This window comes from Amblyomma mixtum, chromosome 3 (assembly GCF_055824585.1).
Source record: "Amblyomma mixtum isolate Tamu chromosome 3, ASM5582458v1, whole genome shotgun sequence".
Taxonomy (NCBI): Eukaryota; Metazoa; Arthropoda; class Arachnida; order Ixodida; family Ixodidae; genus Amblyomma; species Amblyomma mixtum.
The window spans coordinates 107,362,050-107,379,829 of NC_143014.1; the positions used below are offsets into that span (position 1 = coordinate 107,362,050).

A 17,780-nucleotide genomic window follows, 5' to 3' on the forward strand; every position below is an offset into this window, starting at 1 on the left:
AACTGAGGCTGCCAGCCTCAGACCGAGCTAATTTGAAAAGAAGCAGCCAAGCTTGCTGCGATGGTAATGATACAAGATGTGGCTATAAAGCAGCAAAAAGCATATTAAATTATTTCATTTACTCTTGTTTCTCACTACCTACTTCGTATACTGGGTATCTTTCGTCACTGTGAATTACAATTTAGGCAGGGGTCCCAGCGGAGTACTATATGTTTTGCAGCTTCGCTTGTTCGATGGTGTTGTGTGTGCATGTGTCATTACATATGTACCGTTCCCGCTCTGCGAGGAAATCGTACCTTTAGGGATTTTTTTTTATTTTGCACTTGCGCAAAGGGCCTGGGAATGAAGGGATACTCTCACTTTTTCCCTCTTTCCCAGTGACTTGATGAAGCCCCGTGGAGTGATAGCGTGCTATAGTGCGCTGACACGAAGCACCTCCAGCAAAGCTGACTGAGCAGGTCGCCCATTTTCTCCTCGGCGTCATTTACAATTTAAACTCATTTTCTAGAGAAAATAATCCTAGTAAATTCGGGGCCCTCTTGTGACGAGCGATGACGCCTGGCGGTCGTGGAGTAACGGCGGCGCTCGTTCCTGCAGACCGGCTGGTGGTGGTGGGCAGCCGGACCACTGGTTCAACGACCGCCACCATCCCCGAGCACCGCTGGCTGGCCGTCACCCAGCTGCTGCTGCAGAGCCTCGCCTTCCGGCACCTGCAGCGCATCGGCTGGCGTCCGCGGCGCAGCCTCGCGTTCGCGCTCTGGCAGACGGACCAGAGCAGCGCGCTGGGATCCGCCGAGTGGGTCGATGAGCACGCCGCTCAGCTGCGGCAGCAGGCCGTGCTCTACGTGGACAACAACCCGGTCACAGGCAAGCGAAGCAACCGCGTGTGCGGCGGCCACGCAGCGGGTCGGCACGGGCTCGGCGCCGCTTCACCGGCCGGTCCACCGCGCGGGCTCAGGACTCTCAAAAGCCCCCACATTGCCATTGTTAGAGTCATTTGTCCACGTCGTGATTGTCGACGGTGCTCAAGTCATAGACACACGTTACATGCAGCACTGCGTGCGCAGGCGTTGCTTTTTTTTCGTTACTGATACAGTTTATTAAAGACACACTGAGGACGACTCTATCCGGTTTTTGATCTCAGTAAAAACTCGATTTTGCGGCTCCTTCTGGGTGTGTTGATGTCTACCCGGCAGCGAAAGGCGCATTTATCGCTGAGAAAATAGTGTTTAAAGTTTTTTTCCCGCCGCTCGATTCAAACTCCTGACGTCTACGCCGAAAAGAGTTTCAGTGTTTTCGTGATTACAAATTTACTGAAAGCCGTGTGATACTTTGCATTAGCTTCGCCGCAGTATCAGGATAAACGTGGCGACGCTTGCTTTACAGGAAAAATTTAAGGCGCTCGCGACAATGCACTTCACTTAGGAAGCCTCATGTGCGAACGTATCAGACAACCTGAATCGCAGATCACAGCGAGGTCTCTCACAACAAAACGGGGCTGCAGATTGTGAACAAGGCTCCCGTGGCGGGGCCGAAAGGTATTTTATTTTAACAAGATTGGTATAGGTGCTCGATACTTTCCCGCCAGGAGCACACAACATTCACTGCAATTACAATGCGCTCGCGCCATTGGCACAGCCTTATAACAGTTCAGCAGCCTGGCCTTAAGATAGATGGCTTGAAAGGCGAAGAAGAAAAAGCCCCTCCTTGGTCAAAACTGTTTCCATTAAGCCTCCTGTTAGCGCCACTTGGGAATCACAAACGTTCATTTAGATATAGTGACAAGGTTTGCTTCCGCTAAGCGTCGCCGACTACGCAGCTCCTCGTGCGAAGTACGAGAGAACACAGGCGTTAAGCCTGTGCCTCTTAAAGTTCGTTCACCAACTGTGTGACAGCTACGCGGCGACGTGTGCTGCTGTGTGTCCACAACACTGTCACAGATAAGGAGGGGCTTTTTTAATGGCAGCTGCCGGCGATGCATCCTTGGCGCCGATGGGAATGACATGCGTACTTTTCGCAGTATTCGTTCAGCGCCAACATGTACTACGTGCACAAAATACGTTCTCCTGCTGAATTTTTGTTTCGTCCTCATTTTTTCCCCTTTATTCTTTGTTTGTCGTAACTACACATATATAAAACCAGCTAGCCCGAACACAAGCTATACGTAATATCTCACGGCTCAACACCCGCATGTGTACTTCCTTTGTCAAAGTACATTCGGCTAGTTTCTAAACCCCGAGGCACATCGTTCCTCGTCTTGAATGCGCGAAGACACAGCCGTCAGCGGTACTTGTAAGGGAGAGGACGGAGACGCCGGACTAACAATGACTCAGCAAAAATTTATAAAAGAAGCGCTTTCGAATGTAAATGAAATAAGAACGGAATCAGGGTCAGGATAGAATCAGAATTGGAACAGAATGGCGAGTGAAAGAAAAATGCTATCGTACTTCCTCCGCACGCATCCAACTGATCGCCCCTATTTTTTTTTTTATTTTTTTTGCTGCCTCGAGAACGGGCCGTCGTTATCGTAAGCGCAACGCTCCGACGGGATCCCGAGTAAAATTAAGGTAGTCGCGAGTAAGCACAGCACAGTATTACATCCTCCGGAAACGGAACGGGCTGCGATGCATGAAACCTGCGGGACCCTCCGTGACTCACCTGGCGCTCGCATTAGCCGGTATCAGGAAGGGCAAAGATGTCCTCTTCCGGTTTCAAGGACATGACTCACCTTACCACGGCACCCCGCAGGATGAACCAACTGAGGAAATAGAGGAAGCGCCGTTTTGTCGGCACGAGAAACTGCGCAACGCACCTTCACCCCAACACCGTCTGGGAATTGACGCCGAAACACACGCCACTGCATGCGGTTGCACTGTACGCGAACGACTGTACTGCTCCTCTTATTCTAAGTGAAGCGCTCTGCTGTCTGTGTTTCCAGGGGCACTATTCGAGCCACACGCTTCGCCAAGCCTGGCCCCGTCACTAAGAGAAGTGGCCAACATGGTGAGTGCATAGCATAAGGAGTGCATGGTGAGTGCGCAAGCATAAATCTATCAAACAAGAGCAATTTGGTTCGGCCCATGAGCCGGCCGCTCCGGTGTAACACACCAAACCTAAAGCAACACTGAAGTGACTTTCTACAATGGCTGCATGTTCTTGAATAAGGCGTAGGTTAACCGTTCGGCTATCCTTTATCACTTTTGTAAAACACGTTTTTGGGCAAGTTGGTAACATTCTTGATTCATATTGCAGCGAAGAAGCACAAACACACAGAGAAGGAACACGCGAAAAACACGGATGAACGAATGAACAAACGAACGAATGAGTTTCCGTGTTCGTCCGTGTTTTTTGTGCGTTCCTTCTCTGTGTGTTTGTGCTTCTTCGCTGCAATATGAATCTAGAATTTATCACTTTTATTGGCAAAGCTCGTACATGGAAAAAAAAAGACCCCTGTGACACCATTGACATTCCCGTGCAGTACTGTAATAATACTATGCGTGTCAGTTTTCGTCCAGTTGGCTGGAGATGTTCGCTTTAGGTGCCTCCACTCCACGCTCCTAGCTAGCGGGCTGTCCATCCATCCACCCACCGCACCGCTGACCTTCACTCTCCAGAAGAATTCTGTCGCTTGCGTGAAGCCTCGGCCTAGAGTAAACGCGTTCAGAACAGTAAACGCATCTAAGTAATCATCGAGGTTAAATCAAAACCATTTGCAGAACTGTTGCATCATATGTCTGATCGTCCAGTAATTTTTTTTCTGAATGCTGGGTAAAGTTTGAAGTTTCAGCAGAAGAGCTTGAAGCTTCAGCTGGACCGTCTAGTTGGACGGAAAGTCTATTCGTCTCACAGGTCAATATATGTTGAATCAGTTTTTCGGAAACTTCGGGCCACTAGACGTTTAAACTTGAAGATTTTCGTGCTGTGGGAACTTCGCTCTTTACTAAAAGCTGGACCATCATATGCTTAGATAAAGGGGTCTTACCGAGATTGTTGTCTTTCCATTGACCTAAAATGCCCTTTTTTATGCCGTGCACATTTTCTGCGACGCGTTCTTTTTATCTACACCTCTTCAGCAAACTTAAGTTACAGGAAACAGCATTATAGCATTTATCGCACATATAAATTGATAAAGATATCAGTCTTTTGCGTTGCTGCACCAAGCCTCACTGTCCTTTCACTGGCATGCCTAACGCCGAGGAAAAACGCGTATTCCGCACGCCGGTCGCTCACTCTCCAGGTTAGCCCTAGACTAGCCGTCACTGCGGCATGTTCGAAGTTGCCTCTCGGCGAACTGAAAGCTACTGTGGCGCCAGCATCCTGGTCGAATGCGTACAGATTATTACACCGAACAACGTGCTTCCTTCCTTAGCGTGGTTCCGAACTTGAGCACTTGGTGTTTTCTTTTTCTTTTTCCAAGCACTGGTGCCTGCTTGAGCTCTTGTATTCGTTAACTCCAGCAATGAGTCGCTGTGAGTGCAGCAAGAACAAATCGTTCGTGATTTCATGACTACATACAAATGATATAATTACGCCGCTATGCCAGGTTTATCCCAAGGGCTCTGACAGAACACTGAAGGCTGTCTGGACATCGCAGAATTCCACGCCAAAAGACGACGGAGGAGAACCGCTGTAAGTTTTCCCTTACTATGTAAGCCTTACCGTGCTACGAGTTGCTGTATCCACCCTCGCGGCCGTCACAGACAGTACCAGCAATTAAAAAAATGGAGGAGACGCTTAGGCTCCGCCTTAAGGGTATGACGCGACAGCGTGATGGGTTAATTCCCACCTATGCAGAACTGGTCATTCTCTACTTAACATTCATAGGTCCCCTCATACCCCTCCTGGCGCAGTGGTGCAGCGGTTAAGCGATGTGCCACTGCCCTGCGATGGCAGGTGCTGCCACTGGTGGCGCTTGTGCAACCCAGGCTGCTCTTCCCGAGCGACCAATCATTAAATGCCACCTGCCCCGGTGGGTAGTTTGCTCATCATCCAGTGGGCAGGTTGTGTTGACGCCGCAAAGTCACGTGACCTAGGTGGCCCATCAGCTGCCTCCTAGGTTGCTCTCTGGGCGCCTCCTGCCAGAATCGTGAAGGTCATGTTGCACACACGGCGATACCCGGCTTTACTTAACAACAGAGTGAAGCTATCGCTTCAATAGCAAGCTGATAACACATGTGCAGAGGCAGGTGCATGCCAGTGATGCGCACCTAATCTTTTAGTAGAATATATTAAGGCAGATGCATCTCTTTTAGCCTGAACGAGAAAACTGCCGACGATCTGGCCATATGATTGAAAGCTCTGCATAGAATATGAGCGCATTTATTGATTCGCTGTAATCGCAAAAAAGCAGCAAACAACGCAAGAAATGTGTTTCCTTCCTGTTTCGTCCTTTTTTGGCGTACGACATTCTTTCAAGACGATGTACCAACTAACCCGTCAAAAAGTTCTACTAACGCAAGAAATAGCCGCAGAGCGAAAAATTTATTTATTTATTTCGTAAATTATTTATTTTTATGTTACTCGTAAACACTGTGAAATGATCGCTGCATAGGCGGATAATTGAAATACAAGCATTTCTTTAGCATGTTTGAAGTGCCCAGGTAGCGAAAAATGAGATTTTGTTATTAACTTAAAGTGGACTCCAGAGCCTTCAAGATCTCAATTGAAAATGAAGTGGTGTAATACAGAGAATTCAAAATTTTTACTTTCAAGACTAGGCTTTCAGGGCGAAAAGTCGTTCTTGCGCGGAGGTTGTGCGACCAGGTGGACAGGAACTAAGAGGTTAATTGTCGTCGTCAGCCTCCTAATTAATAAAAATGAATGAACCTCTTAGCTGCTGCAGTTAGTGTGCATGTCTATATTGGAAACTTAAGAGATGGTCGCATTCTTTGACTGCTCCGTTTGGTTCAGTTCCTAGCATTAATATGTTACGAGATATTCTCCTATAGATTTTTAGCTTAATCGGTGTAATTACTCGTGCAAGGCGGTGCAAGCTCCGCGCAAGATCGTCGCGTAGTGATGCAGGTGTTGCGAACGGCATTTCTTCTATTTCACTAGCTGAAGGCGAAAGCGCAACAACTAGCAGCTGCACCTATAGCTCTGCGCAGTTTGCTCAACGAAACGCCGTACGCAACAGCTCCGCCACGGAAGGAGTTTTGCGTCGTTGGCTACCGCCTTGAGTGCGCAGTTACACAGATTGAGTACAGAATTTGTAGGCAAGCATCTCGGAACACGCGCGTACTACGTTAATTCTACCAAGTGTAGTTCAAAAAATGCAATCGCCACCATGTTTCAAACACAAAGAAGCATGTTAACTGCACTGAGTACAAAGTTTATTAATTTATTTTAGTCTATTAGCAGGCTGACGAACACAATTATTCTTACACTTTGGGTGCGCCTGGCCGTATAACCTACTTGCGAAAGTGGATTTTGTGTACCTCCCATCGCTCGCTTTTTAAAAAAAATTTATAATATATATTTGAACGCCCTGTATACTTTAAAGAATATTTGCGACACGTTCATCACACTTTTTTTTTTTTAGGACTGAAAGGGAGCGACCAATAATTACATGCGTAGCTATCACTTGGGTTTTTTTTTTTTTTCTAGCATCTTTTTCTTTCTTCAGTAGCTCTCAGTATCAGTTTCTTCTTCAGAAGTGCGGTTTTGAGGGGCGCGGTTTTGCAAGCATGGTTTGAAAGAGATTTGTATGACTTTCTTAGCGATCCAAATGTTCGTTGCACGTGTACGGATGGCCTCTCATAAGTTGCTTGTTCGCTGCCAGAGTGATTTCAGGGTCGGGAACGCACAGCCACCACTGCACGTGCGATGAGCGTGTTCGGCTGCAGAGTGCGGGAGCGAAATCCTTTTGGGTCTCATTCATCACGCACCGCCGCGCGGACAACGTTTTTCCCCCTCACTTTCCGAAAAGTTATATTGAGGCCAGTAGGCACTGGCAGTCGTCGCCACCGCACTTCGGAGCATAGCTCTTTATGGACCCGTTGTAGACAGTATCTAACCAGGACTAGAGCACAGTGTATTTGCGCTGCACAGCTTCAAAAGGGCACTGAATCACCTTTGTCAGTTTCGTGAAACGCTTTCGAATAGGTAGCGCGCCTTGCAAGGGATGTCGTCCCGAAAGCGCTTCTAGTAAAGATTAATTGCTCAGCCTTTAGGCATGATTTAGGTTTTGCAGTGTTCGTTTACTCTTTCTCCGCTTGCGCCTCCGCGAGCGACGCCCAGCTGTATTCGACTGTATCCGGCCGCCGTCACCCGTGCTGACGTTCTTCTCGCCGTTATCTTGAGCGACACTGCGGGCGATTTTGGACGCTGACGCGGCATGCCGGCCGCTCTATCGCTGCATAACAACGGAGATATAGTAGCAACGGTGTGCTGCCCAAAAGCGAAGCAAAGCCTCGCGCTTAGTAGTAAGCGCTACGCGTTGCGTGGGGCCGTATAACATAGCCGATATGTTCACTGCGGCGTATACTCTGCTGGCTGAATCTCTTAGCGCGCCATGCGCCAGAGCTCGTTTATTAAAGGGCGCCTAATGTCGTTCATCTGTGTCGATTCGCCTTTTCATACACGATGCTCATTCGTTACAGCATAGTGTTTGTGACAAACGTGACTGTACGGCACCCTTGCTTTTGACACTGCGAGCAAACAGGATGCAAAATAAGGTCGGCTGCGTTTCTGCCGTCGCTAGCGACAACCCACCATGCCTACGTGCAGGCCCCTTGCCGTGAATGGCCACTGGGACGACGGTCCTTTCGCCTTTGCTGTGGGAGTCCCCACTCTCGCTGTGTCCTTCGGAGTGAGTATATATGGTTTCGGCCATAAAAAAGAGGCGTTTTAACTGACTTTTTTCGCGGGAAAGGAAGAAAAGAAGGTGTTTCCAAGTTGCGTGTGTGCGGGCAACCTCCTCACAGATGAGCGTACGAGCTACCGTTTCGGTCGTTACTGGAGCGGCCCATGAAGTGATGACGCAAATTACGACTTTGGACTATTTTCCAGTGAGCGCTTACACACCCCATACCTTTTGCCAGCCCTCATGCACTTAGCGTTTTAATTGCGAGATAATGAGAACAATACAATGGACAATACAATGTGAACACTGCTCTCGCTCTGAGCGAGGCCAAGCACGGAAACAGTGTAATGCGTTGCTGTGTGCATACCTGAGCCGTGTTCGTATGACAGTTCGCGAGCGTTCGAGGGCCGGTATAGTTTCAGAGTTTTTTTCACTAACGTTGCGCAGCAGAGAGGAGAGAGCGAGGTCTTGCCGCAGCTGCTGCTCTTCAGAGTGAATGCTCATGTTCAAGCGAAGCCGCATAGACACGCCAGCCACCGAGTCTCGTACTTAACGACGTCTGTCGGAATGCGCTTTGCTTGATATGCAGCGCAGTGCTCGCATGCTACATACATGCTGACACGCGCTCTAGGGCCGCTAACGGTGACGGCATGATGTGAACAGGGGCCGTATTTTGCGACGAACCTTTCCCAGATCAATTTGTTTGTCTCTATGCAGTTGGTCAGCTTCGGCTTAGATAGCGCAGCCGGCGATCGAAAACCTAGCTACTTATCCGCCCTGACGTCGAAGGTGGCAGCTGTCAATGGTAAAGGGACAAAAGAATGTACCGAGAAAAGAATCCTCTCAAAATACGGTTATCGGTTTCCTCTTCTTTCCTGAACATGCATTTTCGTTCCTCTTCCCTACGGTCCAACCTCGGTAACTGCAGCAGCTTTGCGCAGGAGCCCGACCGTCCGTACGGGGAGTGGCCCGCGCACCGGGTGCAGGCCGGCGCTGTGCAGCAAGATGATTTGTTGCACAAGAGCGTGATCGCAGCGCAAGTGGGGGCGCTGATGGCGCGCCTGTGGGCCGACAGCACACTGCTACCTTACGACCCGGTGGCGCTGGCCGACTGGCTGCTAGACGCCCTGGATCGCTTCGAGCGCCGGCACGGGCACGTCCTGGAGGCCAGTGACCTCAACCTCGGTAAGCAACGAACTGTAGAAAAGGAAGGAGGCGGGTTGAGATGAAAGGAAACGCGCAGTAATTGTCTAAACCATGGTGGTCTAATGCTGCAAGGGAAGACATTAAGGAAGATTGAAAGTACAGAGAGGGGAAGGGGCGGCATATTGGATTGCTCTGGATTATTTCTGGAGATCTTAACGTGCATCGACACCGCACAGCACACGTACGCACTTGTATACCATCCCTATTAAATTCGGCCACCGCGTTTGGGGTTCGATCCCAATACTTTGGGGTCAGCAACCTAACTCCATAGCCACTGAGTCATCGCGGCTGCGGAGGAATATTGGGCTCGGCGTGCGCTGAAATGGCGCGAAAACCGGCGCGTTTTTGACGCGCTCGAACTTGGGCCCTCTTCTCTTCACGCAGGGTCAGCAAAGCGCCTCTCGAAGACGTTTCACAGCGTGGCTGCCAATTTTATGCGCCGAGCTCGGGAAGTTACGCGCGCTAAGTAAGTTTTCTCTGTCCGTACCACGACTTGTTAACAGAATGGCGACTATAGCAAGCCAGTTAGAGGCGCTATGAATAATCGCTCTGCCAGTGGTGAAGCTGTCACCTCGACAGCGCACGCAGCTGTCACCGGCTGTGTACCGTGCAACGAGCTTCCCAGCGCGTTTGAGTGATGTGCGCTGACTTGAGTGCTGCGGTCCTGCGGACGCTTCATAAGTTCATATAACTAATGAAACAGCGCGAGGAACATGGACAAAACCAATAAATGAGACGCAAACGAGCGCTGACTACAAACTGAAAATTTGTTAAAGGCGATAAAAACTGACAGTGTAAAGGGCCGTGACAGAAGAAAAACAGGTAAAAACGATAAAAACTGAATGGCCAAAAGCGATAGAAGCATAGAAGACAAAGGAGCGAATAAAAGGAAGGCAGAAGTGCGGTGACTGAAAGCTATTCAAACACAGCCCGACACCTCGCCCCTGTGAATTTCATATTACATCGAAAAAAAAAGAAAGGATGCAACTGCAACAAAAGTACATTAGAGACCAAATTTTAGAAAGCTCCTTACCCCATGATGCCTCAGGATCAGCTCGCCTTCCTTCAGTCACTTTTTCAATACGCCTTACTAAGGAGCACTTTGTGTGGTCTCCCTTGGAGCGTCCTTTCTTTAGGTAGGCACAACGCTACGTTCATGCTTCCTTACCTCGCTCCTTGACCTGAACGCGTGCTTCACTGCACAACCAGTCGCTCTGCGCTTGCGCAGTAGGGCGACTTCGGCGGCTGCGGCGACGGCGATGTAAAAATGGCGCTTTGTCCATGCTCCTCTTCGTATCGGCAGCCTGTAGGTTCGACGACTTCACCAGATTAGTTTTCTGTGCGGTTGAGTTTGCGCATACATGGTGATGTGTATGCGCACCCTTCTCCGGCACTGACGTGCGAGAGCTCGCTGCTGATGCTGCACCGTCAACAACGTGGCGCTGCCAGATTAATTATGTTTTCCTTCCAAGCCATATAGAGCACTGAAACAATACGCATTAAATGCAAAAAGAGCGCATATAGCTGCGCACCGCATAATAAATACAAAGTTATAGATGTGTGCTTGTTTGTTTTTTCTATTTGGGCAAATGCATTTCTATTATTATACACATAATCTCGATTCCAAACGCATAGAAGCGGGCCCTCGTAGCTCTGAGCGTTTCTTTGCCATGCATGGAGCGGCTAAGGACGGTTATAAAGTTAGACAGCTCCTTGAAACGCTTCCTTGAGTTAAAAGAAGCATGGTGGGCCCCTCATTAGTGATAGGAAAACCGTGTATCGTACGGAGATGTCTGGAATTTGGCCTTCGCTTTGAAAGTCGGGAACAGAATAGTATGCCAATCATTTTTTCTTTAATATTTATTTCGCCGCATTGTCGGCCGCACCGACTGTTAGCGGGGACCTGGCGCCGCTCGTGCCAACGACGAAGGCTGCAAAGAATGACATTGAGATGACAATGGAAATACTAGCATCGCAAATAAATAAAATGAACTCGATTACTCCGGTTGAGTAGCTTAGCCGATGTTTTCTGCAGACAAGCCAAATGCTTACCAAGAAGAAATAGTTCAGTTCACTTGGCCATCGAAAAAGTCTCAAGCATAATATAATACAGTCTTCGAGGGCATTATATATATATATATATAGGTTGCGAAAGCATGAAGTACTTGACTGCTTAAAGGAAACATATTTATTCGACTCGACGTTTCGATCGGAAGACCGATCTTCTTCAGGAGTGATTTTACTTTGTTAATGCATCCCCTTTTATAGGGATGGCCACAGAACAGGTAAGTGAGAAACACAAAGCGCGCACACACACACAGTCATATATATATATATATATAAAGTAAGAAACTAACAGGACGATTACGATACTCGGAGTGCGGATTTTCAGCGCAGCTCATGAGGTATTTGATTTTGCGATATACTCTAGAGGCAAAGAACTGGAAACGGGCAGGCATATGTGTACACAGTTATAGACAACTCTTTTTATTTTCCACACATACGCGTCCTCCGACTAGCACTTTTCTCCAATCGCCTCTTTTTTCCAGGATGGTAACCACCATTCTTGCGCTTGCCGTGCCGCGGTTGCGCCATCAACGCTCGACCCAACGAATGGGCGCTTAAAAGTTGCAATATAAAAACTGTATAGCTTTTGTCAGAAGTTCCCAGCCCACGGCGACCATTGTAGGAGAATTGTGCCCGACGCTAATACGACTCTGGAGCCTCCGAAGCGTGCTCCGGTAGTAAGGATAAGCATGCAGGGCGAAAAAGCAGTTTTCTGCTCTCTAGGCAATGGCTTACGCCTCATTGCTTTCGCGTGTTTGATGGTCGCGCGCAGGCACATTTAACGTCTTTGTCAAACGTTAACCAGGCAAGCGCGAACAGCCCGGGAGCGGGGGTGCGACGGTCGTGAGGTGTCAATAATGCGATGGCCGGCGCTCGCTGCGCAGCGAAGCAACGTCATCAGCGCTAATCTCGGAGCAAGCGCTCGCCTGCAAGCGCCGGCGAACGCAAAGCCACCTCACGACCGCACTCCCGCTACATGGCCGTTCGCGCCTGCCTGGTAACGTTTGACGTCGGAGTGTCGCCACGCGATGCCGCGAACGCCTAAACTGGCCTCCCCAAAACGTGCCGCCCATTCTCGTTCTTGGTTGGCAGGTGACAATGAGGAGAGAGAGAGGAGAGGAGGATGAGTGATAGTAGGAGAAGACAAACAGAGGGTGGGAGGAGACTGGTGCAAGATAGTGGAGAGGGGGTACGGCATGTCGCACGGTGGGTGACGGACAGGGTCATGCCACCCGCTCGCACATGCTCGCACTGTCTGAACCCTTCAGCGGCTGCTTCGTCCGGGGGAACACTAATGCTAACTCGTACTCTGCCGCATCGATCGCGTCTATATATTTTTGTTTCTTCTTTCCTTCTTTGTTTTCTGTTCGTTTCTCTCGGCACATTTTGTCTCATGTATCCAGCCTACACATGCTGTTACCGCGATTGCTTGCGGTAACAGCATGTGTGCCGCAATCAATAGAGGTCGCCGTGAAGCGAAGTGTCCTCTGTTCCCAGTGGCTTCTACAACCACCACACAGCCGCTCAAGACAATCGCGTCGTCAGGCATGCGGCCACTACCCTGACCTGTGCACATGCATGTATTGGTGTCGCCCTTGCAGGCATTAGTAATTCATCCCGCTACTTCCTCCACAGCCTACCCACCAAATCGCCCACGTGTTCGGAAAACACACATCGTTGAACTACAGCCTCAACCCGCCTGCGTTAAAAGTTTATTTTTACTTACCCCTCTTGCGACGAGACTAAAGCTCGCAGTGAGGCAAAGGAGTCGCGCTCTAGATTTTGCCCGCCCTCATCACCAAAACGCATTCGTGCTCTATAGAGAGAGCTTACTTTTCGTTCAATTTATACTTGCAAATGACGAGCGCTAACGCGTGCCAACGCTGATAGCGCCGCGGTACCGCCAGGCAGCGCCTTCCCAAGATCTCCTCGCCCTGGTAACTTTGACCAAAACTGCACACCCGGCCGGTTTTTTAATAGCATCACGCGGGCACCGAAGAATGGGCTATACAGCGGCGTATATGACGAAACAGGAGAGAATGCGGACCAGAATACGCACATGCCCAGTAAGTGCTTACCGTTTGTAGCCTGTTTCGTCGCTTCGCTTTGTCACTGAGCGCTGTACGGCCGTTTGTTCGACACTCGCTCGGTACTGTTACAGAATTAGCCCGGTGTACAGCCCTTTTCGAAAATATAAAGCTCAAGGAGCTTACTTCTAAGACGTGTAGTGGGGCTCTGTGCGGCCACTGGAAGACCCAACCTTCGGACAGGCAAAATCGGGAGTCCTTCCTAACCTCAAGAAATTTGCAACGCTGATGATGCAAAACGAGCCACACTTCATGGCCAAGAAGCAAAAGTTGTGGGCTGTGTATTTTTGATAAAGTCTATACATGCCGAAAGAAATTTTTTTAAAATTTAAGAAACAAACAAAAAGGTCAAGATAGGGCGACTCTCGAGGTCTTCTATAAAGCTTCGACAGTAGAGCTATACACAATACTGCTTTCCAGACTGGTGATTCCCAGATTAAACAAATGCTTTAATATCTCCAACAGCCGGAAGGGCAAAACAAAATAGAAGAAAAAAAAACACGACACACGAGGCTGTCTCGTGTATATCTTTATGTTGACGTGCGGGCTGTTAGATTGTCAGTGAACCAACTATAGCTTAGTTCCAGCCTCTTGTTAAACAAATGCCTACCCGCGAACGGGGGGAGGGGGGGAGAGGATATGATTACCCGCGTTTGTGTAACGAAAGCGATACGATATCCATGTTCACAGCGTCCTCAGACCTGGCCATGTTTTTAGCCATTGCCAATGTCTAGTGCACTGAGTAATACTTGTTAGGGGGCTAGTTGGTGCATGTTTCCAGAAAATGGTTGTAGCGCCGAAACAGACAACACACAGAAAGCTAGACCCGTCCCGTCCCGTCTAGCTTTCTGTGTGTTGTCTGTTTCGGCGCTACAACCATTTTCTGGAAATGTCTAGTGCCGTTCGCCAAGTTCCTTGGTTATTCAATTTGTCTTTCTATAGGCTCACTGACTCCCGATTCTGCCGAGCCACGTCAAAGTGTTTCAGCCTGCAAGTATCGTGGAATTAAGTTCGGTTAAGCCTTGATTTCAGTCTAACTTCTACGTATTTCATATCTGTGCAACCCGCAGTTATTGTAAACAAACGACCGTCACTCGTATTCTCTGGTAACGTAGCGTAACAAAACGTACAGCCTTTGTCAAAAATATATATGCAGCCTAAAAGGTGCGCTTCTCGGCCATACATTGGGGCTCGTTTCGTATCGTCAGCCTCCCAGATCTCTTTAAGATGAGAGGTAGTCTGGTCCTCACTGCTCTGAATATTCGGACTTCAGACGTTGAAGACGTTGAAGCTTCGGACGTTGAAGCAAATCCGGATCCGTTGAGCTGTATTTTTTTGACGACGGCTGCACGTATTACGCTGCACGCAGTGCTATTCGCGAAGCCCCGCAACAGGGCAAACGAAGTAAGTTTTGAAGTTTTTCTTAATATTAAACGTAACTTGTAATACTGGAAGGACGATCGGTACTACAATGGATTGATATTTTCGCAACTTATGGCAGCCGATGAGCCTACAAATTCCCGATAAACAGAGAGGAGAATGTGTCCACACTGCTGTTCACTCTGATCTGACAGTGAAATTAGAGATGAATGAATAGCGAATATGTCGCTGCCATTACGACGTCAACTCCATGCTTTAGGGGTCTTGTAATATGAGCTTTGCTGTCAAATAACCCTAAAGAGTATAGGAGATGGGACTGCATTCTCTCAGGAGGGGGGGGGGGGGTCGTCGAAGAGCATGAAGAAAAGCTCGCCCCTCACTGCATATGCCTTTTTTTGCCCCTGTGCCCTTGAGAGGCGCCTTGAGCCAAGTAAACAGCAAGATGTTTTTCTTGCGCAGCCCCCTCGTTACGTGCATGATCAATGACATCTTAACTGGCCTGGAGAAGGTGTTCACCATTCCACGAGGCGTACCGACAAGACACGTCGCTCACAGGTATTGAAGCAAAGGACACGACACGTGTGTGTGTGTGTGTGTGTGTGTGTGTGTGTGTGTGTGTGTGTGTGTGTGTGTGTGTGTGTGTGTGTGTGTGTGTGTGTGTGTGTGTGTGTGTGTGTGTGTGTGTGCGTGCGTGCCTGCGTGCGTGCGTGTGCGTGCGTGCGTGCGTGTGTGCGTACGTGTGTGCGTGTGTGCGCGTGTGTGTGTGTGTGCGCGCGCGCATGCGCGCATTATCCAGTAACTGCGGCTCAAATATATGTTGTGCGCTCACTCGTCTGTACTCAAGTATTACACAGAGAGATGACTCTTAGGGTTTTAACCGGCATCACGGGTGGAGAGTTTCTTTCCCTCATTCGTATGAAATGAAAAAAAATAAGTGCTCGCCGAGGCTTCGGCAGCAAATAAAGCTACGGCGCTGCAGAGGCCGAAGTGGGTGTCGATCGATGTGACCTGTTCGTCTGTCTTCTTACAGGAGCATTTTGTACTCTCCTGAAGGCTTTCCCTTTCCTGGACTTGAAGATTTGGTCAGACAAACACCCGTCGACAAAACAGCGTTCAGAGAACATCTGGCCCTGCTCATGGAGAGCATAATTCAGGCCACGGAACTAATGATAGAGTACCCTTTCTGAACGTGGCGCCTTCAAAGCATCCACTGTGAATAAAGGATGACTTCATGAATCACCAACCATACTCTAAACTTCTGTCGAAACTGCTGCTTTAATTACTTTTGATTAAACCTGAATTACGCGAATCAAATTGCCGCTCGCCATACGTTTCTCGAGCCGCCGTGTTGCATTTCGCATGCAATGCGCAGCCCCTCAAGACTCTGTGAGTAGCCTGTAGCGCCAAGATTTCTTCTATACGAGGTGTCCGAGTTAAATGCGCCCCAGTTTTTAAAAAGAGCGGAGTGTATAGTGAGCAATGCTGAGAGTCGTGTGACCTGGTCTGTAGTATATATATTTTTTCGTCATGCAAAGTTAGTAAATAGTAAAGAAAAAATTGGAGGGGGCACTTAAGCTTCGCCTTAAGGGTATGACACGATAACGTAATGGGTTAATTCCCATACATGCACAATTGGTCGTTGTCTACTTTACATTTATAGATTCCTGGGAGCCCTCATGCCACTCCTTACGCAGTGGTGCAGCGGTCAAGCGATGCGCTCCTTCCCTGCGATGGCAGCTGCTGCCACCGGTGGGCCTTGTGCGAGCCAGGTTACTCTTCCAGAGTGACCAGTCATTAATTTAACTGGTACCTACCACGGTGGGCAGTTTGCTCACTAGTCGGTGGGTAGGTTGGGATGACGCCACATGGTCACGTGATATAGGTGGCCCACCTGCCTCTTAGGTTGCTTCTCTGGGGATTTTTCCCGGATTTTCCTCTCACGGTCAACGACGACGAGGCCGGATTTTCTGCGACGCGAGCACCTAAACGCTATCGCGTTAAAAATATCTGATCTTTGCGCTTCCTTTTTCCTGCCGTCCGTGTCGTCTTATCCTTCACCTTGTGGACGTCACCTGCATCACGGCTCTCGAGTGGAGCCCCTGGAACTTTGTCGTGGATAGCAAACGGCAGGTCCATTGCAAAATGCACCTTACTATTCTGCGGTCCTCCTTGTCGCCTGGTCGTTAACGGTTAGAACGTGCATAACCTGTACCTGCGAGATTTGCCGTGGAAAGATACAATACATTTATACAGTGTCACTGAAATGTAACCAGACATAAGTTTCGAGCTTTTTCAAATCGTCTTATTCGATTTCTATGACCAAACCGGTCATGCGCCACCTCGGAGGTTGGTGCCAGATAGCCATTTGTTGACCCAATAGCTTTGATATCAGAAGAGATGCCGCCTTGAAGTCTTCACGCATATATTAGTGATCCAATATTAATACAGGAAGGCCGACAGCCTCACGACATTACCGCCGCGATTTGGGGTCGGTGTTGTCGAAGCGCTATTGTGCTAAGTAAAAAAAAAAAACTAGTAAACCTAGTCAAACCGTACCACGCACAGGACCAAGGCAAAACTACGCACAAAGCAGAAGTACGCCATAATTGAAAATGTATTCATACTTAACTCATAAAATACGAGACCTGACGTATTCCACGAAGGAAGGCACACGCGGAAGCTTTTATTCACTTTCGACTGCAGAATTCCGCTACTTTTGTCCGTCGTCGCGAGGCGGCCTCGCAGCCTAACGAGCAGAGTGTGGAACTCTCTCATGTTCCACACTACACGCACTGTCGTTAGGAGAAGGTACACTCCACCACAGATTTCTTGTTGCCACGCTCGACATGCGGTATAATGCCAAGCTTCTCCCTGGATGGTAAACAAACGGAGCCAAGAACTGCTGAGGTGTGATTCCACATGGCAAGCTCTGCACGCGGGAAGCGCGCGATTCATGACGACGCCACTATCGTGACAACGCAACGAAACGGGGTCGAATCAGAGCCCCGCAGTGACGTCAATCATCCAGCAACAGTAGCGGCTGCGGCATAAAGAGGAAAACGAAACCTTGCTACGGCTTGCCTGAACCGCGGAGAAGCTTAGTCACGTGGCAATAACCGATAGCTGTGGCGATGGGTACCTCCGCGCGGCTCGGACCGGGACCGCTCGGATAGCGGCGCCTATGAACGGTGCAGTGGGCGTACACTGGCATCCCCGGCCACCGGGGACGGGAGGGC

General features: G+C 49.1%; 1 protein-coding gene across 1 annotated transcript; it reads left to right on the forward strand.

The window, feature by feature from the left end:
• The first annotated feature begins 551 nt into the window (after positions 1-551).
• On the forward strand, positions 552-9,480 carry LOC149351289 (uncharacterized). Its single transcript, XM_089575605.1, has 6 exons — positions 552-867; positions 2,939-3,003; positions 4,544-4,629; positions 7,729-7,810; positions 8,746-8,989; positions 9,395-9,480. Exons 1-6 carry the CDS (start codon positions 552-554, stop codon positions 9,478-9,480), a joined length of 879 nt encoding a protein of 292 aa, XP_089431731.1.
• The last annotated feature ends 8,300 nt before the right edge of the window (positions 9,481-17,780 follow it).

Excerpts from the sequence above, each read along its gene's own strand:
- LOC149351289 (XM_089575605.1), top strand. The coding sequence starts at position 552 with ATGACGCCTGGCGGTCGTGGAGTAACGGCGGCGCTCGTTCCTGCAGAC. Across the intron at positions 3,004-4,543 it reads TAAGAGAAGTGGCCAACATG|GTTTATCCCAAGGGCTCTGA; the intron begins GTGAGTGCATAG and ends CCGCTATGCCAG. Across the intron at positions 4,630-7,728 it reads GACGACGGAGGAGAACCGCT|GCCCCTTGCCGTGAATGGCC; the intron begins GTAAGTTTTCCC and ends GCCTACGTGCAG.